This window comes from Gymnogyps californianus, chromosome 9 (assembly GCF_018139145.2).
Source record: "Gymnogyps californianus isolate 813 chromosome 9, ASM1813914v2, whole genome shotgun sequence".
In the NCBI taxonomy this organism is placed as follows: Eukaryota; Metazoa; Chordata; class Aves; order Accipitriformes; family Cathartidae; genus Gymnogyps; species Gymnogyps californianus.
This window is the reverse complement of record NC_059479.1, coordinates 10,023,642-10,042,955: the sequence shown is the minus strand read 5'-3', so window position 1 is coordinate 10,042,955 and position 19,314 is coordinate 10,023,642. Positions and strand designations below refer to the sequence as shown.

At 47.1% G+C, this 19,314-nt stretch overlaps 1 protein-coding gene across 3 annotated transcripts in view; it reads left to right on the top strand.

Moving 5' to 3' along the window:
- The window catches only part of DOCK11 (dedicator of cytokinesis 11), an 84,830-nt gene that overhangs the window by 10,201 nt on the left and 55,315 nt on the right, over positions 1-19,314 (top strand). For all 3 annotated transcript variants that reach the window (XM_050901567.1, XM_050901566.1, XM_050901564.1), the window contains exons 2-9: positions 8,867-8,983; positions 9,208-9,297; positions 10,020-10,102; positions 11,265-11,334; positions 13,562-13,657; positions 16,763-16,897; positions 18,143-18,320; positions 18,771-18,850. In XM_050901567.1, coding sequence (XP_050757524.1) covers positions 8,867-8,983; positions 9,208-9,297; positions 10,020-10,102; positions 11,265-11,334; positions 13,562-13,657; positions 16,763-16,897; positions 18,143-18,320; positions 18,771-18,850 — 849 coding nt within the window. The remainder of the gene's footprint in view (positions 1-8,866; positions 8,984-9,207; positions 9,298-10,019; positions 10,103-11,264; positions 11,335-13,561; positions 13,658-16,762; positions 16,898-18,142; positions 18,321-18,770; positions 18,851-19,314) is intronic.

Sequence of the window (19,314 nt, the reverse complement as noted above, 5' to 3'; positions counted from 1 at the left end):
TTGAGAGCTCCTGTCAGATGCAGCCATCTCCATTTAACGCAGAGCAGGGGGAGAGAGGGGTACAGCAGCCTCGTGCTGTCTGCACTGTGTTTTAGAGCTGGAGTGTGGCACAGACTGGCACATAACTCCCGTATGGAGATGAGAGCGTGGGGACTCTCACCCAGACCCCTGTCTCATGAGACCCCTGGAACCGATGCACTTGCAGCTGTGTCTCCTGCTATCCAGCTGCCGGGCTCCCTTGTAACCCCGTGTAACCCCATGGGCCCCATGTAACCATTTCTGGGTGTAAAAGAGACAAGGCGAGTCCTGCAGCTTGTTGTGGGGGTGCTGGGGACTGGGGAAGGGAGAGTCTGCTTGCCTGGACCACAGCTGGGGAAACATTTGTTTCCAGGGTATAGGATGAGTACTGCAAGGGAAAAAGGAGGTGCTGGGGTACCCTGCTGAAGGTATCACCTAACAAGTCCTTGGGGAGCCCACACTGCCCAAGGGAATATCTGTTTGCTGCTGGGCGAGGAGAGCCCTCGGAGGGCTGGCATGCCACAGATCTGCTCCCGTGTGTTGGTCTGGCCTGTGCAAGCGTGTGTCCCGCTTTCCTCTTTCTGCTCTGGGCCACAGACCATCCACGTGCCTCCGTGTGCTGTGAGCATCCGTGCAAGGTAGTGCTGCCAGCTTCACTCTGGGATGCAGGATTTGGGTGAGCAGGGAGTGGGGTGCAGGAGAGGCCACCCTGCAGCAGGCAGTGCCCGCTGGGCAGGCTGGGGCCCGGGGAGTGTCACATTGGAGCTGTCAGGAGTGGTGCTGTTTCGGAGGTTGCTCCCCCGCTGCCCGCGGGAGGGCTGTGCAGAGCATTGCTATGAGCCGTGCTGGCACCTGATCTCTCCCTGTCAGGCCCCTTCTCCTCACCTCATCCTTCTTCCCTTCCTGGTTGCCCACAGGGCTCCTCTCTCCTGTCTGCAGTGCACACCCTCTCCACCATCCCCTCTTGGCCTCCATGTCCCCATCTCCCGCCTCTCGCAGCTACACAGCCCCAGCCTTCGCACAAGCCCCGCTTCCCATGACATCGCCTCTGTGCTCACCTGCCTCCAGCACGGCCCCATCCCCAGGTGAGCAAAACCTGCATCCCCCATCCCACCCACCCCTGCACCACCTTGGACCAGCTCCTGACACCCTGCTCTCTCCCTGCTTCCCCTGCTCCTCCTCAGGAGGTTTTCCTCCCTTGGCATTTCACAAAATGCTTGGTGTGTTTGTATGTCCATCTTACAGCCCATCTCTCTCCCCTGTCCCAAGTGCAGATGTTTCCCCTGTGGTCTCAAGCTCAGCGTTTTTGTGCCTTCAGCACAGCCAGGATTCCTGTCTGGACGTTCCTTTTGTGTTTTTAAACTTCCTTCTCTCTGGCCAGTCTAAAAATAGTTTTGGCCTGCTCATACCCAGCTTTATTGACTATTTTTCATCCTTGTGGTTCTACCATAGCCCATCTCTGCACATCTTGCCCTGGGCCCTGCTGTTACATCCAGCTGAGTGCTGGGTTTGCAGCAGGCTCATGGGCACAAGCTCCCCATCACCTGGTGAGAGCTGCTTCATTGCCTCCCTCCTGATTTCCTCCCAAAATGTGGCTTTGCTGAGAAGCCCACAAACCTCTTGGCAGCGGCAGGGCTGCGTCGTGTTGTGACTGCTGCCATGTGTGCTGACTCACACTGTCTCTCTGTTTGCCCTTCCTCCCCCATTTCTGTTTCCACCTCTTCCCTCTCTCCTGTGCTTTTGAATGTAAAGTCTTTGAGGCGCAGACTTTATTCTGGCTTTGCACAGGGTGATGGCAGTTCCAGGCGCTGGATGGCCAAGCTTAGGGTTTCCCACTTTTCATTGCTCTTTCTTATGCCCAGGTTCCTGGAATGATGAATTATGTGTGAATCTCAGCTGTTTTAAATGAAGCTCTATAGCCTTCCTGCAAGCTTGAGTTAGAGTGTGTAAATGGGATCGGATGGCAGTGCAGGAACTGGGGGCAGAACAAGTTAGGAGTCACAAATGTGCTATTTAAAAAAAAAAAAAAAAAAAAAGCTCTTAAAGACTACACAAATTGAGAGCGCCCTGACCTCAGATCTTGGAATCCCTGGCTTTGGAAAAGCTTTTCTATGGATAGAAGTGCCTCAGTTCCATGTGCCCATATGGTTTGCCAAGTGAATTTTCTCAGTTCCCATTTAAATTCTCCCATGTACTGTCAGGTTTCATGAGCAATATAAAAAATGGGGAGTTCTCTTCGCTGTCTGAGAGGTATCCTTGCATTTCCAGATTGCGCATTGCAGTGGGAAGTGGTCCCTCTCTGCCCTGGGCTGTTGCCAGTCTCGGAAGTGATGTGACTGTGACTAGTATGTCCAAAGGGTAGTTGTACACTTCTGTTTTCCCCCCCCCTTTAGCTTTTAATCAATTCCCCAGATTGACTTTGCTTCCTATTTTCTGTATATTTCACCTACTTGGCCCTTTGGGATTTGTTTTAAAATTTGGCCTTTGCTAGGCTTTCCACGTAACTGCATTACAGGGTTGCAACAGATGAGGCAGTAAATAGGCTGTCACATGCTCACTAAATTTTGGGGAACAGTTGTACAGTCTGACACAATACATTTATATGTACATGTGGTCCGGGCTAATTCCTCGTCTCTCTTTAGCTACTCTAAAGAACCATCACTTTTAATATTCAGATCACTCGTGTCTCTCTTACTGCTTTGTGAGTGTGGATGCATGCACTGGGTTGAGCTTTGTTTCTGAGGAAGTGAGAAAACACCATGTCCCGGGTGCTGCAAAACCTGCAGGTTTTTCAGTGGAAGGCACAGAGGAAGCGTTGCAGGGCCGGCTGCGCTGGGCGGAGATGGAGCAGCGTGTGTGTGTGTGTGTGTGTGTGTATGTGCATGTGTGTGTGCTAGCCGTTAGCACCATGAGAAGTGAAAGTCAAGCTCTTGCGCTGGGCTGCGGGTTGCTCTGGGCTTGGCTTCCGCCGTGCAATTGGAAACGTGTGCTGGCAGCCGACGTGGGGCTCGTGTCAACGCAAAGGGACGAGCAAATGGGTTAAAGCGGAGCCAAACCAGCCAATTTTGCCATTTTCTTCTCTGAATATTGTTTTAAATGAGAGCCAGCCTGAAAGGACTGAAAATACAACAGCTTTCTGATAGTTTTCCTTTGACCACTGCTTTAAAAAAATCCTCGAATGAAACATTTTTCCTTCACTTTCTGTACATTCACATCACTTGGATTATACCTGTCGTAATTCTGGGAGAAAAGGATCTCAGAAAAACATTAATCATATACTTATAATAAAAACATTGGCATGTTTGTATGGTATACAAATGCAGGACACTAGAAGACAGGTGGCTACTGTTTTTCAGGCAATAAAAGTTTAAAATAGAAATGTCCTTTCCTATACTTCCCCACATGAATATCTCCAGCTGTCATTGTGAACCTTTGTTTATAAAGCAAATATAAGGAATTTTATAAGCTTTGCAAATGGATACAGAAAGGTGACAATTTAATCTGTCTTCTTAAGATTCCCCCATCTTGGAATGGGTAGTTCCCTTGCTAAACCTTTCCTTCAAACTCTCTCTGGTGATTTCTATCCAGTGGGGGTTTGTGCTCGGGCTGGCAGAGAGTGGCAGGACAAGCAGAGCACTGAGGATGAGGACATTTACTTGGGGTTTTCCTTGTGCTGGGCTCTTTGTGCTCACGCTTGGCCAAAGGCAGAGCCTTGCGTTGGTGTTTGTGGGCATGTTTCTGTTGAAGTAATTTCATTGAATTTCCTGTTAAAATGCCAGCCAACTTGCTTGCTGGTGGAGAGTCGGTACTCTAACAGATAGACTATTGTTTTGTCCGTGCCATTGTCCAAATGGAAGCTCATGACCCAGCCTGGATGGGGGCTCGAGCATGGCAGACGACACTCTTCCTCGTGCTCTGCATGGCCACGTGCTCAGGGGAGCAGCAGTGTCGGGGCAGAAGCAGAGGAACAGAGTGTGCAACGTGTTTTTTGGGAACAGGCTGGTGTGCACGCCTTGAACCAGTGTTTTTTTGAAGAGAGGTGAGTGGGAGGGTACACTGCTCTCCTGTTATCTTTTGATTTAAATCGTGTTTGTTTATGTTTTTCCACTATGAGGTCTTTCCCACGGGTCTTGATTTTTATCCCAGTGCAGTGGACAGCGGTGCTTTGGGCTGGGAGCTGCTGCCGGGTGTGCGCGGGGTGCTGCAACCGCGGGGGCTGCGGAAGAAGGCAGCTCACCTCAGCCTGCCCACACTGCTGTTGGGCAAGAGGTCAGAGGAACCCAAGGAGCATCACAGTGCACCCGTCTGCCTGCCCTGGGTGAATAGCTGCTGCATGTATGCCAGAGAACAGGATGGCTTTGGCAGCACTGCATGTTTTTTCCTGCAGAAATGGGTTGATTTTGTTGCTGGACTGGCAGCATTTCTTTGTACTTGGATATTGGCTTTCCCTGTGGAGGAATTTGTGGTTTCTAAGACTCTAATTACTTTAGTGTAATAGTTTTTCCTCTGCTTTCATAATGACTTTACTGGGTGCCATCTGCTGTTGTGACAGCACTGGGCAGTGCGAGGCTGAGCCCTGGATGCTGGGAGGTGTGTGCTTTAACCAAGCTCATCACAAAAACTAAGACTTTGAAATCTGATTTTCAGGGCTTAAAGCTTTACCTCCAGCCCTGTTGGGACACTGGGCACTAGGGTGGGCCACAGGGCGAAAAATATTTGTGATGGCTCCCTCCTTACTCCACAGGTCTGTTTGCAGGGGCATGGGCATGCCTGGCCCCACTGGGCAGCCAGCATGGTTTGGGATGGACAGAGGAGTCTGTGTTTCCTCGGTGGCAGGCAAGAGATAGGCCACATCCTTTCGTGAGCAGTTGCTTTGCTTGCAAACAGCTTGACCTACATCTTTTGGCTTCACTTTAGAGACATTGCTGTGGTTCCTGTCATGGCCTGTGACAACCTGGCTGCGTTGTGCTGGGTGCGAGCACAGCCGGCGTAACGCCATGCTGCGAGTGACAGAGGGCTGCTGTGTGCTGAAACAGGGAAATCACACAGCTTGGGTAAGGAGAGCTCTAGGGACTGCATTTCTAACAGCTCCAGAGGAGAAATGCCTCTCTGTGGGTGCTGCAACGCCCATCTGGGTGACAGCTCTCTGCAGCCCTGCAGGCACACGTCCCTCGCCTCCTGGAGCTCCCTGGCTCTTTGGCCGAGTGTCCCGGGACTCAGCACGGCCTCACGGGATACAGATCACAGCCTGCCAAACACGTTTTGTCCAGTATCACTAAATCCACAAGAGTGGAAGGACTGTAGTGAGTTATTTTAAGGAGCTTTTTCATATCTGTGGTAGGCAGTGCTGTACGGGTTTTGAAGCCTCTCATGTGAGGATGTGGGATCCTTTTCAATCCTTACCCTTTAATTGTCATCGAATGCCACAAGCATCACTGCCAGGACTTCATCTTGCTGGTCATCAGAGATGTCAAAGCTAGAGAAGACATGTTATCAAAAACCCAACTTTTAAAAAGAACAACTTTAGAAACAGAGTCCCAGTTTTAGGACCATGTTGCAAAATAAAAAAGGACTAAAAATATTGTGTAATTGGCAGGCCTGAGTTCTGCGTACCCAAAGCCACTATTTAATGCCATAGCGATGTGAAAGGCTCTTAGAGGGAATCGAATTTACCATTACAGCTGCTTCTGGGGTGAGGTGAGATGGGGAGTTGGTGTAAGCAGCGCTTGGGCTCATGGTGCTGTTTTAACCAGCTTACGCTGCTGAGTTTTGCTGGGATTGCTGCAGTGATTAGCAGCGAAAAAAGTAAATCGGACGGGTCGGCAGAGAGCTGTGCGCCTGGTCTGTAGGGTCCTGCCTGGTCTCGTGGGGTGGCCGAGCTTTGGGGATGCCTGGCCCCAGACCTGCAAATGGGAGAGCAGCTCGTGAATGTCCTGTTAATTCACATTAACTTGCAAAGCTTGGCAAATTTTCAGAAGCGTGTAGTGTTATCCTGAAATAAGACCAGTGTTTCAGATGATTAACCAAATTCAATTAAGCATTTAACGAGCATGAGACTAACTGAGAGAAAATGGGTTCCTTTTCTCCGTCTGCCTGTTGGGTTTTTGGAACTCCTATTTTTCAGATGATCTCTTTCTTTTTTATGAGATTCCCGTACAGCTCAGGTCCTGGATGCAGGAGCAAGAGGCGCTCCATGTGCAGTGAGGCTGGCAGCACGCAGCGCTGGGGCTGGCAGCGTTCACCACCCCATGCCCCAAATCCCCCGTGGCCGGGGAAGCCGGGCAGCAGCGCCCGGCCACTCCGGCACCCAGTGCGGGCTCTCTGCCGAGTGACCTTTGTCTTTCCCACCGGTAATCTGGTGGGCTTCTCCCGCGATAGCTGCAGTGCTTCTGCTGGTGCTAACGCGGCACTGAGGCTTGTCAGGTTTCTTTCAGGACTGTGCGAGCAGTGAAGCAAAGTTTCCAGAGAGTGATTAAGAGGGAAGTGCTTCAGATATCTGAGCTAATCCGTGCTGGATTCCTGCAGCATGGAAAAGAGACATTTTGAACGCAAAACTGTCTGGGGCAGGAGGTATATTTTCCCCAGCCAAGAGTAAGAGCTGCTTCGTGGACAGCCAGAAGCATGGCAGAGCGGGTGCTCGGCAAAAGGCCGTGCAGAAATCGCTCTGCCCAGAGGCTTACATGGGACCCAGGCGTCGCTTACATTAGTAAAACAGGCCTTAATTGCACGTAGGCTCTGTGCTGTCCTCCATCAGAGAGATGCTAGGATGTTGTACTGCTGCTGGGACGCAGTCCTGGGAAACACGGCATGAAAGGTACCCGCCTTGCATTTCTGAAGTGCTGTGGGGAAAAGCTTTCACCTCGGTTTTGCTTTCTGAACGTATTAAAAGCTCACCAGTCATGCACCTGGGACAGAGGACTGGCCTCTGCTCGTTGGGGCTGGTCCTTTGGGTAAGAGAAGCCAGAGGCAGCCTAAGAGAGGCAACTGCCTTCGCTGCTCCAGCCCAATGGACCGTCCAGATCTGCTACAGACCCTGGATTTTTATTCTCTTTTTACCATGTACCAGAGTATGGCAAAAAAGGAAAGAAATTTTTTTTTCTATTCTTTTATTTTTTTTAAAGGTGGTAGTGTATGAGAAGATATCACCATACAAAGATTTTCTGCAACATTTCAGAAAAATTTTAAAACAAGATTAAAATATGACCATCCCCAAATAGCTCTTGCCTGGGGCCGTTACCCCCTCACGTGACAACTGCCTCCCCAAAGTCCCAGCACCAGCTCCGCTTCAATGCAGGAGATGCTCAGTTGTCATTAAAGCAAAACCCTGGCTCACATTTGCTGCAAAGGGCTTGAAAACATTACTTAATGCATCCCAGAGACTCAGGAGCCAAAGGCACAGGACAGAAACCCTTTCTTTGGCTATGATTGTTTTTGGAAGAGCAATATTGATTTCTTGGCTTATCTCATACATCATAGGCAATACTGGGCTGTTTGGACGCTTGGTGGTGCAGCAATTTACCCCGTGGTGTTATGTGGTGCTGAGCTTTTGATCCTTATTTTGGACTCATTTTCTCAGGCTGCAGGTTTTGCTGTCTTCAGCGAGAGACCTTGTACTGGTCTCATTTCTAACTGAGGGAGCGTGCTATGTGAATAGTTCATCCTGGCGAAACCATTCAGCTGGGGGGTAAAGTTTGCTGCTGATGGGGAAGCATCCGACGTTCCTCTTCCGAGGGTGGAGAGCCCAACACGCCATCCTGCAAGGGTGTTATGGCCAGAGGCACGTGCCATCCTGGCATCACGCGGCTGCTGGAGGGGTTTCATAAACGCTGTCCGTGGCATGGCCAGGCATCAACAGCCTTTTGGTCAAGATTCAAAACAAGGCAAAGTTGATGTATCCAAATTTGCTTCCCCTTTTATTATGACCATTCGTATACAGAGTCAGGGGTTTTCTTTTGGTGTAAAGTTTAATTTTCACAACGGCAGTGCTAGGTGCCTGACTCTTGCTTATGAAATTGGAAGTCTAGGGCTGGGCAGCTGAGATGACATTTTCCTACTTCAGAAGTTTGGTTTTTTCTCACATTCTTTAAGTTCTGTTTTCTGGACTTGTAACACGGACAGAAGTACTCCAATAGCCAACGTAATGGCGTTCTCCTAATAGTTTTTACTTGTGACTCCAGGGATTTTGGAGTTCATCTTGCTTCCCAGAAATGTAAGTCAGAGCAAAACCAGGCCCCAGATTTTTCCAGCGTTCGGCTGTGGCTGAGGTGTGATTTATGGAGAGGGCTTTCCTGCCTTTCCAGAGGGATGCCGCTCTTCCTTCCACGGGGCAAGATTCCTGCTCTGGAGGTCGTAGCAGCCGGCTTGCTGTCGTCTTGCCAGCAGCACGTTTCCAGAGAGAGCACGACTCTCATCAGCTCCTCTAGCAAAACCAGCTTCGAGCTGAGCAGAGCCAGCGTAGGAGGACGTGTTTCTTCTGAGCTGTACGGATGAGGTGTTCATACATAAAGACGCTGAAGCTTGCAGCTGTTAAAGCTGTGGTCTGTCCAGGAGGATTTCTTGCTCCATTAAGAAATTAGAGACTGCGTTTGGACCAGAGCAGCACAGTGCTTTGTTTCTTCCCATAGGTTATTATCAGGCACAAATAACTTAATGCCTCTTTTCCCTCTCTGCAAAACATGCACATAGATGGTTACCGGCATCACATGAGTATCAGATTGCTGGATTAAGGAGCAGTCCATTGGTAATACAGTTTGAAATTGTCAGGCTAAAATAAGCACAAGATGTTAGTTACTGGTTATTTCATATATTACATATATGTAAATTTTTTCATCTTCTATTTTTCCTGCAGGAAAAAACCAAAGTGGTTGAACCCTTGGACTATGAGAACGTGATCCTTCAACGGAAAGTTCAGATCTACAGTGATCCCCTCCGGGACCTGCTTATATTTCCGATCGAAGACGTATCTGTGAGTTTGCGCTGGCTGTTTCTCATATTCGAGGCTCACTCATCTCCAGTCCTGCTTATCTTGGAAAATTTCCACTGTTAAGCACATGTTAATTTTGGCTGCATTACTGACAAATAAAACCGAAATGACCCACTGGCGATTTGGGCTCACCGCATTTATTTAAAGCAAGTATCAAGCCCTGAAGACCCAGTTTGCACTGAAAACATTTTTTCTTTTTCCTGCAGATCTCAGTCATCGGTCGACAGAGAAGGACTGTCCAGTCGACAGTGCCAGAAGACGCTCTAAAGAAAGCTCAGAGTCTCTTCGTCAAAGAGGTAGGGGCAAAAGTCCATGCAACACCTGCCTTCAGCACTTTCTCCCTTAGGCAAGATGCTCTGCTGTAGCTCCTGGTCTGCGAGGTTGCAGATCACTTAGTTTTTCCTGTGTGGGAAGCACCCGTCACTGTCAGGCTGGCTGCACGAGATAGTTCTCGCACGTGCCTCTTGTGCAGTGCTTCTTTCCAGTGGGTTTTGTACGCAGACAAGGTGTGTGGCTTTGCACCACCTGCCTGAGCTGCAAGGTGCGGGCGTGCAGCAGGGCAGGGGAGGGACTACACAGCCTCCCCGGAGCATCCTGAGTGCCACGGGTTTGTTCTGTAACGTGCCGCTCTCTCGGACCATTCCCTCCAAGCGCAGTGGAACTAAATGCCAAGCGATGGTCGATGTCGAGTTAGAGGCACTACATTTCTGAGGACAGAAAATTGGTGCTTTCTGGAAAACAGTCCCCTCCCAAATCACTACTCCTTTTTTAAAGCCTTGGAGCGATGTAAATACAAAATCAGGAGCTGTATGGCAGGCCAGATGCTATGTGATTTTGTCTCTGTGCTGAAAAGGTTCCTTATGAAATTCTGTATTGCAATGCAAAACAAGTGAAGCAGCTTGTTCAGACCCTTTCCACTTGTGCTTACCTCAGCCATCAGTCTGTAACGTTTCAGACTTGTGCATGGTTTTGTTTTGCTTCGTGTAGCTTTCAAAGAGCTGTATTGTTTTCCTTTCAGTGCATTAAAACCTACAGCTCAGACTGGCACGTGGTAAACTACAAGTATGAGGAATACTCAGGAGACTTTCGGATGTTGCCATGGTAAGTGTCGTGCTCCCTTGGAATACTAATGCATGGTCACAGGACTGGGGTTTGATCAGGCTTAGGAGAAACAGTCTGCCCTTTTTGCGGATGCCTGTCCCACAAGCAGCCTCCCCTCCAGACGTATGTCACTCTGAAGGTTAGAGAGCCAGAGGTTCATGTTATCACGCTGTTGTCACTCAGCTCTGTCAGGGAGATGCTGACAACGTTATCAGCATGGGTCATTACTTCACATCCTATCCACCAGCGTGCAAACAGCCCCCTCCATCTAGGATAAGGACAGACTACAGTCTGGGCATGTGGCGGGGTAAATAGTGTTGGCAGTGTCTGCTCATCCCAAATCTGGAGCCTTGTTGTCCCCCTGGGCTGATGTTCCCTGCGTGCTAGAGACAGCGTTCCCATGCTGAGCAGATCCTCTTTGTGCCCCCTGTCACTGAGATGTTGTTTTACAACTTCAGCCGGTGATGTAGTATCGCTATTAATGCTGGCAGTGCTGGAGAGTTATGTGCTCCGAAATGCTGGGCTGTGCCAGTGATTCCAGCCCCAAAGCTAATTGGTTTTTCAGACAGGCATATACATCTCGGATTTCTGCGGGATTGTTATTTTCTCAGTGGTGGCGCCTGCTCCGCGCTCGCTCCCCATGCTCCGCGCATGTCCGGACCACTGTTGAGGCTGCTTGTGTGCTGGCAGCTTGTTGAATGTTTTTCTTATTAATTGGCTGAAGTGGGTCTGTTCTGAGGATCTCGCAGGGAAGTGAAGCAGCAACGGGGCAACATTGTTGATCAAATCATATTAAAATTTGTGAATAATCTTGCAGTCTGATCTTGCTTCTTTTTTAGCAAGATGGAAGATAGACTGGCCTGCTGCATCTCTGTGTTGCATAAATGCAAGCCAGCAAAAGCTCTGCAGAATCAAACAGCTAACAAGGAGAAAGCTAATTACATACTGCTTATGCTTAATTCCTTGAAATGCACTCAGAAGTTAGCTTTCTCCAGCTGTAAGGGGCTGTAGGTCTCTTGAAATCTGTCTTCTACAGGAGGACAGTTCTGCTGTGCTCTGTAGTCTGTAGTTTGGCTATTGGTTCAGGATCCAGCATCTGCTTGCTGGCTTGGAAGACCCTTGTTTCCCAGTCACTAAAAATGAAAACGTGTTGTGATTTCAGCAAATCCTTTAGGCCAGACAAGATTCCAAGCCATGTGTTTGAAATTGATGAAGACTTTGAAAAGGATGAGGTAAGGAGATTTTTTTTTTACATATTCCGCTCTAAGATCTGTTAAAAAGCAGATTTCACAAGGCAAAGTCAGAATTCAGTTCCCAGGAATGTTTTTCTGGTGAGATTCTTTGTACTGTGAAGATGGGACCAAAACTGAGACAGGGATTTATTTCAAAGTATGACAAGATAATCTCTTGCAGCCAAGGGTCTCCTAAATTATCTGGAAGAGTAGCCATGATATTTCTCATGGCTTTTTCACTGGAAACGCTGCAGCAGCAGAAGAGAAAAAAAGGAAGCCAAACAATTACTAAGTAGAATTCTTCATGTCCAGAATTAAAAGTGGGCAATTTGGTTTTCAACTACACAGCGATATCGGGGTCCTCCTCTTAAAAAGTTTTGTGCTCTACCACAGAACCTGCAATTCTTAATCAGCCACTTCTACCCAACATATCCCCGGTGTGTCAAGGCCATACTGTGCAAATGTTCAGAGGCGTTTGCTTTCTCTGGAAGTTGGCATGTTTGTGCTCACCTGGTTGCAGGGAAGATTTGCAGCCCTGGAGCTCTTCCATGAGGGTGAGCTGGGGGCTCTGACAATTGGGACATCTCAAACCTGGCGGTCATTTTGGATGATGCAGATGCCATGTTTCCCTGTGCATATCACGTTTGCTACAAAAGGGAGAGATAGCATTTTTCTGTCTCAACTATCACGTGAAGCTTAATTCATGCACGTGACATTAGGAAGTTTTAGTTTGCGGTGGGAAGAGTTTAGCCCAGCTGTTTAAAATCCGCATGGCACCAAGATGCTGCTGCTGAGGAACTTACAGAGGAAAAGGGAAGTTTCTTTCTTGCAGAGGTGAAGATTTGAAGGGGCTGTTTCATGCACGTTTCTCACAATTGCTATGTATGTCCCAGCACACCTCAGATCTGGACTGGGATGGCTTTTTCCTAAATGGAAATGTATTTTCAAGTTTGGCCTTAATTTTTTTTGGCTATGTTGTTGGTTTGCATTACATTGTTAACTTGAGCTGCTGCGTCTTTAATAATATCTAATTTGGGCTGGAGACAGAGCTGTGCAATATGTTATCAGCATTCTCTGAAAAAAGCAAAAGGGCAAAAATATGCTATCAAAATTTGATGGAGACCTTTTTTCTTCTGGTCAGTGTCCCAAATACTCAAACAAGTGAAGTTACTCATGTTGGTTGTGGAAGAGTATTGCCGGTGCTTTGGCAGATACTTTGGCATTTATCTCTTTTGGCATGGCCATATCTAAAGGATTCTGTTACAGTTTCCTGATGGAGCGTTTACATTAGAATTATGTAATGGAAATTCAAGTAAAAGAAATCTCTTGATGAAAAAAAGGTGAACCATTATAAAGGAGAAATCATGGGTTGTCTTACCCGAGGAAACAAAGCATTAGACAATTTACTTCATCATTGGAAGTTTGACAAGAAAAGAGTGAAAACCTGCCATTTGGGATGCAGGAGGCAATATAAACCAGTCCCTTCATGGCTCATTGGCAGACAGTCCAGGTCCACCTCTGCTGCTGAGTCACTGGAAGTCCCAGGGCGAGGTTTTTTTTCACCAGTCTGGGATCTCATTTCTGTCCCTCCCCAGTGGAGGTCACAGTTAGGTATGGATGGAGGGCTGTTCTCCCTTTCTGGGACCATGGGACAGGAGCAGAGATGGAAATCCCAGCTGGTATGCCAAGAACAGCCTGGTTGGGTCACTTGAAACTTTTGGTTTTGATAAATGTGAAACCAGTCAGTTACATTTCAGTTATTGGGGTTTGGTGGTTTTTGCCTAAATTTAAAATGGTGAGTGGATTTATACAAAAGGAAATGACAAAATAAGTCTGGAGTTCTGCATTTTGCAACTTTCTAAACAGACCATTTTGAAAATTTCCTTCTTCCCCAGGTTTTTGAAATACTGTGTAAGAACCAACATGCATTTCCTCATTGCAAAATTGCTGTGCAGCTCTATCAGCGTAGATGTAATCTTTCTTGTTTAAAGATGACACAAACTAGGCTGTTTTGCCTCCTTCTTGGAAAGAGATAACCCTGAAATTTTTTGTGATAACACCATACATGTAGCTGTACATTATACGTACATTCTACATGTTGCTGTATTGCTGTAGTTAAAACTGTATTGCTTTCCAGGGAGGACATATCCCTTGTGTCCAAGGGGAATTTTGTGTTGGAGGCAGTTCACCTCACCTCCTCTTTTTCTGATCTTTTGCTCTCTTTCAGGATTCCTCATCCCTGTGCTCCCAGAAGGGTGGTGTGATAAAGCAAGGCTGGCTGCACAAAGCAAATGTAAATAGCACAATCACTGTTACAATGAAGGTGAGTTTGATCCAGCATTATGTTAATCGTGAATGAGGCACGAGGTTAAGTTCAGACCACATCTCTAAAGCTAGCAGGAGTGCAATGGGTGGTTTGGGTTTGGATGGGTGTCTGTCCATCTTGTAGAGTATCCCAAGGTGGACTGGAAAACCCAGTCTGGTAACAGCTTTTGACGCTTCCCTCCCCAGAATATAAGACCAATGCACTACAAATCATGACAGGCAAGCTGAACAAAAAGGTGAAGCATGTTCTAGTAAACCAAGATTGTTTCTGAATGAGCAGCTGAGGCCTGGAAGATGAAAGAAATTTAAATAACTGAAACAGCTGCCCTGCAAAGAAGATTTTTCTGAATTGATAGTTTCGTTGCTGCTAGGAAATATGTACGGAGGCCAACTTTAAACTGAAATGACACGTCTTTGCTTTAAAAGCAGGGGTGATATCACTGAGGAGATGGAGCATTACTGACCTAGAAGCAACAGCTGCATTGTCTCCTGTTCTCCGCTGTACGTAATCCAGTGTGACATTGCTTAGATTTTGCAATGGAGGTTTTTAATAGTTCCACCGCAGGTTTTTGCTGTGGCAATGAGCCCGTCTGTTGTTCCACCATGCAGCTGCCTTGTTACAGCATAGAGAGAATATTAGGGAGTTATGTTCAACTGTGCAGCTGAAGGATGGCTGCAGTGAGGCTGCTTTGTAAGGGTATTAGTAAATCTCAAAAAGCTCAGTTGTTCTGAGGCTCGATTCAATGAGTTATGCTTTCACGAGAAGTAGAGCAGGACCGTTCATAGGGCTAATTTTAATTTGAGTTTTAAAATGACTACTCATGAGCTTGAAGGTGATAGACAGAACAGGATTTTCTGATCCTCTGCTTTTCCGAGCAGCAAGGTTGAAGCCATTTCTGCTCCTGTAACTTCGGGAGGAGGTATAATACATGCTCAAAGCAGTCAGTTGGGTCCATTCTGGAGTGAGCCTCTTGTGGTATTGTTGGTCTCAGTGCCCAGCACCTCAGAACCACCTTTCAGAGATGTTATCTGAGCTACACTGGCTTCCGTTCAGTTAATAAGATCCACAGAGTCTCTCGTGGAACTCAGATATCAAAGTACCGACAATCAGTAGCCATTTTCTGAGCTGGTCCTGGTCACTTCTGTGTCTTACAAAACACCTCCTAAGGCACATGCAAGAAATCTGAGGACTTGGAACGTCTTCAGCCTTATCACCACTTTGAGAGGCTGCGGTGCTATCGCAGCAGCAGACGCGTCCATCTTTTGAGTGCTGGTTCTTTCATCGCTGTGATGTGCTGAGCTGTTGGTACCTCACGCTGTTGCTAAGCATGTGCAGGGTGTATTTTGTGGAGAGCCAGCCCACGAGCAAACTGTAATTAGGCTACAGCTGCCAACTTCTGTTTCAGAGTAACCTTTCCTTTGCAGAGAACTTCCCTGGTTTGGCCCAGCCCTCTTGCTGTCTGTTTTGCAGCGTGTCGGTATGCTGCATTACAACCATGGTGTCAGGATTTTCTCTCTTTCTTTCTTTCATTTCTGCCCAAATGGACTTCCCCAGTTCTCTAGCTGTCCCTCTGCGATTGCAATGCTCACCAACAGCATCTGTAGCCTGATCAGAGGGGATATTCCCTCTGCTTCTAGGTTTATAGTATTCATTTCAAATGATCAGTCTTCTGACAATTATTTCTGACAGCAGTGCTTACAGGGGGAGGATCATAGGAATAGTGTTTGCTGCTTGCTCCTGCATTTCTTTTTGAACAGAATTCAGAAGATGCAAATGGTTTAGCATGAAATCCCATACCCATGAGGGATATCAACCCTGCAATACCTAGAGAGGGATCTACCATGGGTTTCTGTAGCATTCACTGCCAAAGTTTCTGAGATTGATTCAGTGAAGTGCTAAATCAGTGTTTAAGCTGGCTTAATGCTTAGCATACTTAGCTTTCCATGTATTTTTATGCTTTGTTGAATGAAAGGTTTAGTTAAATCTTATAAAACTTAAAGCTCATCAACCCTTGGAGCATCTCTACAGCTAACTAGTCATCTAAATGATGCCAGAGGTTACCATTCAGAAGGCTTAGGTTTACCGTTCAGAGTGCAGTGCTCCTTTCCAGTTCTGTGCAAGTGAGTGCTTTTATTAGACATGTGCTAGTGTCAGAAATGATGGGAGCAGGAAATTACTAGCAGTCTCCCATCTGGGATGAAAAATGCTGTGTTTATTCATAGATCTTCCAGATACGCAGAACAGTGGAAATACTCGCAGTGCTGCTTGCCCCGGCTTCCTTCGTGGTTCCCCTAACACAGATATCCAGCAACTGTGAAATGCACCCTGCTCCTTACAGACCTGACAGCATATGGTGCTACCATAATTGCTGCCAAAATGTTCTCCTGGATTATAGTCCAGTGCTTTTTGGCTGACAAACATGAAGGAAGATGTTCTGAGATGCTGGAGAGCTTTTTTTCATTAAAATCAGTAGCTCTAACACAGGAACACTTCTCCCAAACTTACTGCTTTTTGAGGTGAGAATTGAACACTAAGCCAAAGCCAGTTCATTAAAATAGGTCTGTATTAAAAAAAAAAAAAAACAAAAAAACCCCACAAAAAACCAAGCAGTTGAATGGATTACAGTGTCCCTTGGCTGGCATTTGAGTGCTAGGAATTTCCACGTCTGTTCTAAAGTCTTCTGGAGAATTGCTTTGTAATTCTAACTGAGGTCTTTATCAAAAAGGTTCTGGAAATACCTGCTCTGGGGTGGGATGAATCTTCAAGCGATGTGCTGATCTGAATTTACTGTGCAGCATTACTTTGTAAAGATAAATGGGGCTGGAGCCAGCTGAGAGACAAGCTGGAAGCCGTGGGGCTTTGCTTTAGATGGGCAAACTTAAAATAACAACAAGGACATTAAAATTAAAGAAGATGACGAAATCTCGCTTTATAAAAACAAGTCATACTCAAAGGGGTGAATCTGCAACACTCTAGGGTCATCAGTGCTTCTTGTTACAGTATTTTCTTAATAGCAGGCGGGCAGACACTGAAACTGTGGCTGTGGTTTGTGATACACAACAGAGTGAATACTTGCATGAGCAAGACTTTGTACTTTTGCAGGTATTCAAGAGGAGGTATTTTTACTTGTCACAACTCACAGATGGCTCCTATATTCTTAATTCCTACAAAGATGAGAAAATTTCAAAAGAATCCAAAGGCTGTATTTTCTTGGACGCTTGCAATGACGTTGTTCAGGTAGGTGTGCTTTCTGCATGGCTGTACATGGGCTTATGCATTGCTAGCTCCGAGACAGACGTGCACTCTTGAGGTCTGTGCCATCAAGGGGTGAAGGCATGAATTTACAAACTAACCCAGAGCTGGTTTGCTCTGTCAGCTGATCTGATTAAAAGGCAGGCAAGGCATTTCATAAGGGTGCCATACTTTTGTCCAGGAAGACAGCAAGTGGAAGAACTGCTGTCAGAGTAAAATGGAAGCATGTCATTGTTAGCTCATCTGCTGTCTCCCTGTTCTGTCCATCTCCTTTACCTGGTTATCGTAGGTCAGGTGCCTTCCAAGACACCCTGAGGGTTGAAGCCAGTAAGTAATTGGTGTGACTTAGTCTTGGGCACCTTCCTCCTCTGTTTGCTGCTCGCACCAGCTTCTTGTTTCTTAAGTTATATCCTGGTAAGTCCATGCAAACATGCAGCCCTTTGGGACTTATGACCTGCAGAGGGCTTGTAAGGTTTTAGGAGCAGGTATTTGTACAGGGCTTAAACCTGGGTTTGCTTTGTTATGCTGAGAGCGAAGTGCAGCGGTGCATTGCTGCTGTGCCTTCTGCCGTTGCTGTCTCTGCAGAAGCGTCAAGCCCCGAGTCTGGTGGAGCTGGTAGAGGGCAGCTTAAATTACTCCGGCAGTTTGCTTCAGCATGGATGAGTCAGAGCTGTGCGTTTCCATTTATCTTTCTGAACACAATAAAAGCAGTAGTGCACACGCCTCAGTGATGTACAGCATGTACTTCCCAAGTTGCATCAGATTTGCTTTGGCTTCTGGTTGGAAAATGCTGTTTAAAGGCCAGCAGAGCTCAGAAAAGTTGTATTGAACCACTTGCTTTAAGATAGATGCCTCTGAGTGTCCTGGAGTGCAACATTACTTACTGTGTCAGACAAATCAAGTTCCTGGCTTCTCTGGGTAAATATTAAAGGTCTGACGACATAAGAAGCAGCTTGCTCCTGCTCCTCAGTGCAGTATCTGTGGTTCAGTCTTGCTTTCGTCCACTTTCAGAGTAGCTGGCAACCATGGAGCTGCGTACTGCTTGATCGCAGCTGTGAAGCCCTTTGTGATTACTGCAGGAGAGGTGCTGTGTCAAGGAGGGTGCTTGCATTGTATTTCACGGTATTTCAGTTCAGGATTCTTTCAGAGAGGAGCCTTACGGCAGGTACTGTGCTGAGTCGTTGAGGAAAACGTAATACAAATCTTTCTCTTTCTTACTTGTTTGTTCAGTGTCCTAAGATGCGCCGTTATGCGTTTGAACTGAAGACAATAGACAAGTACAGCCACTATCTCGCAGCTGAAACGGAGCAGGAGATGGAAGAATGGCTGGTAACTCTGAGAAAGATCATTCAAAGCAATACTGAGAGTTTGGTGCAAGAGAAGAAAGATACTGTGGAATCTGTGCAAGGTCAGTTTATAAATAAACACCTACCTTCACCCTTCTCTAGCAGGATGCAAGCAGTGTGCCTGGAGAAGTGTATACTTTTCTTTCTGGATTAATAGCAAGAATTGTGGCTGACACATGATATCATGCAAAAGGGCTTAGTATAATGTAGATGATAGTCTGAGGAATAAAAGTGGAGGGAAACGTGACCCTTCCTCTGGATGGGAAATCCATGGCAAAGTTTCAAGACTCCTGGAAAATTGGCTCTGTGCTGAAGTTCTGCTTTGGAAAGACCGAGCAGGCTGTAATAGTACACTCTGGTACTAGTGATGTATGGAAAAATCTTACTCCTGAGGAGTGGAAAAGTCTCCATAAACTGTTTCTGTGCTATTGTAAGCAAATATTGCAGGATGCTTTCTGGCAGAGCGGTGCTCCTGCAGTTGTTTTGAACATCTGGTTTTTGTGTCCTTGCAGATGATGAATCAAGCACACAGGGAAAATCAGAGAACATCCTGGAGAGCCTGGAGAGAAGCATGCATCCGGAGCTGATGAAGGTATCGTGTTTGCAGAGATCGCTCCCCCAGCCCATAGCTAGTTCTCTCCACCATGTCTATAAAAGGGGTTTTCCACTTTCTGTGTCTTCAGCTCTTGGGGAGCTGAGCAGGCACCGAGTGCTGGTGGGGTCTCTGTATCTCATCTGCCTGTCTCAAGGATGGAACTCCATGGTTTGAGGCTGCGTGCCCCTCACCTCCAAGTGTGGGGCCCTTAAGGAAGAACCAGACTTAGAGCGAATGAAGGGCTGTTGTGGTCAGTACTGCTCATTCCTGCTCAGCAGGGGTGACCATCCTAGCTGTGAGAGCAGAGGGGCAGTTAGGTGGCAGCCGCCTCCTATTTATGATCCAGAGTGTGGTTCCCTACTTCTGTCTGCTTTCTCGTTTGGCAGAGCCACATCGCTTTACTGTCATTGCACCGTGTTGGTGGCTACAGCTGAGAAGCCTTGCATCATCTCACGTATCAC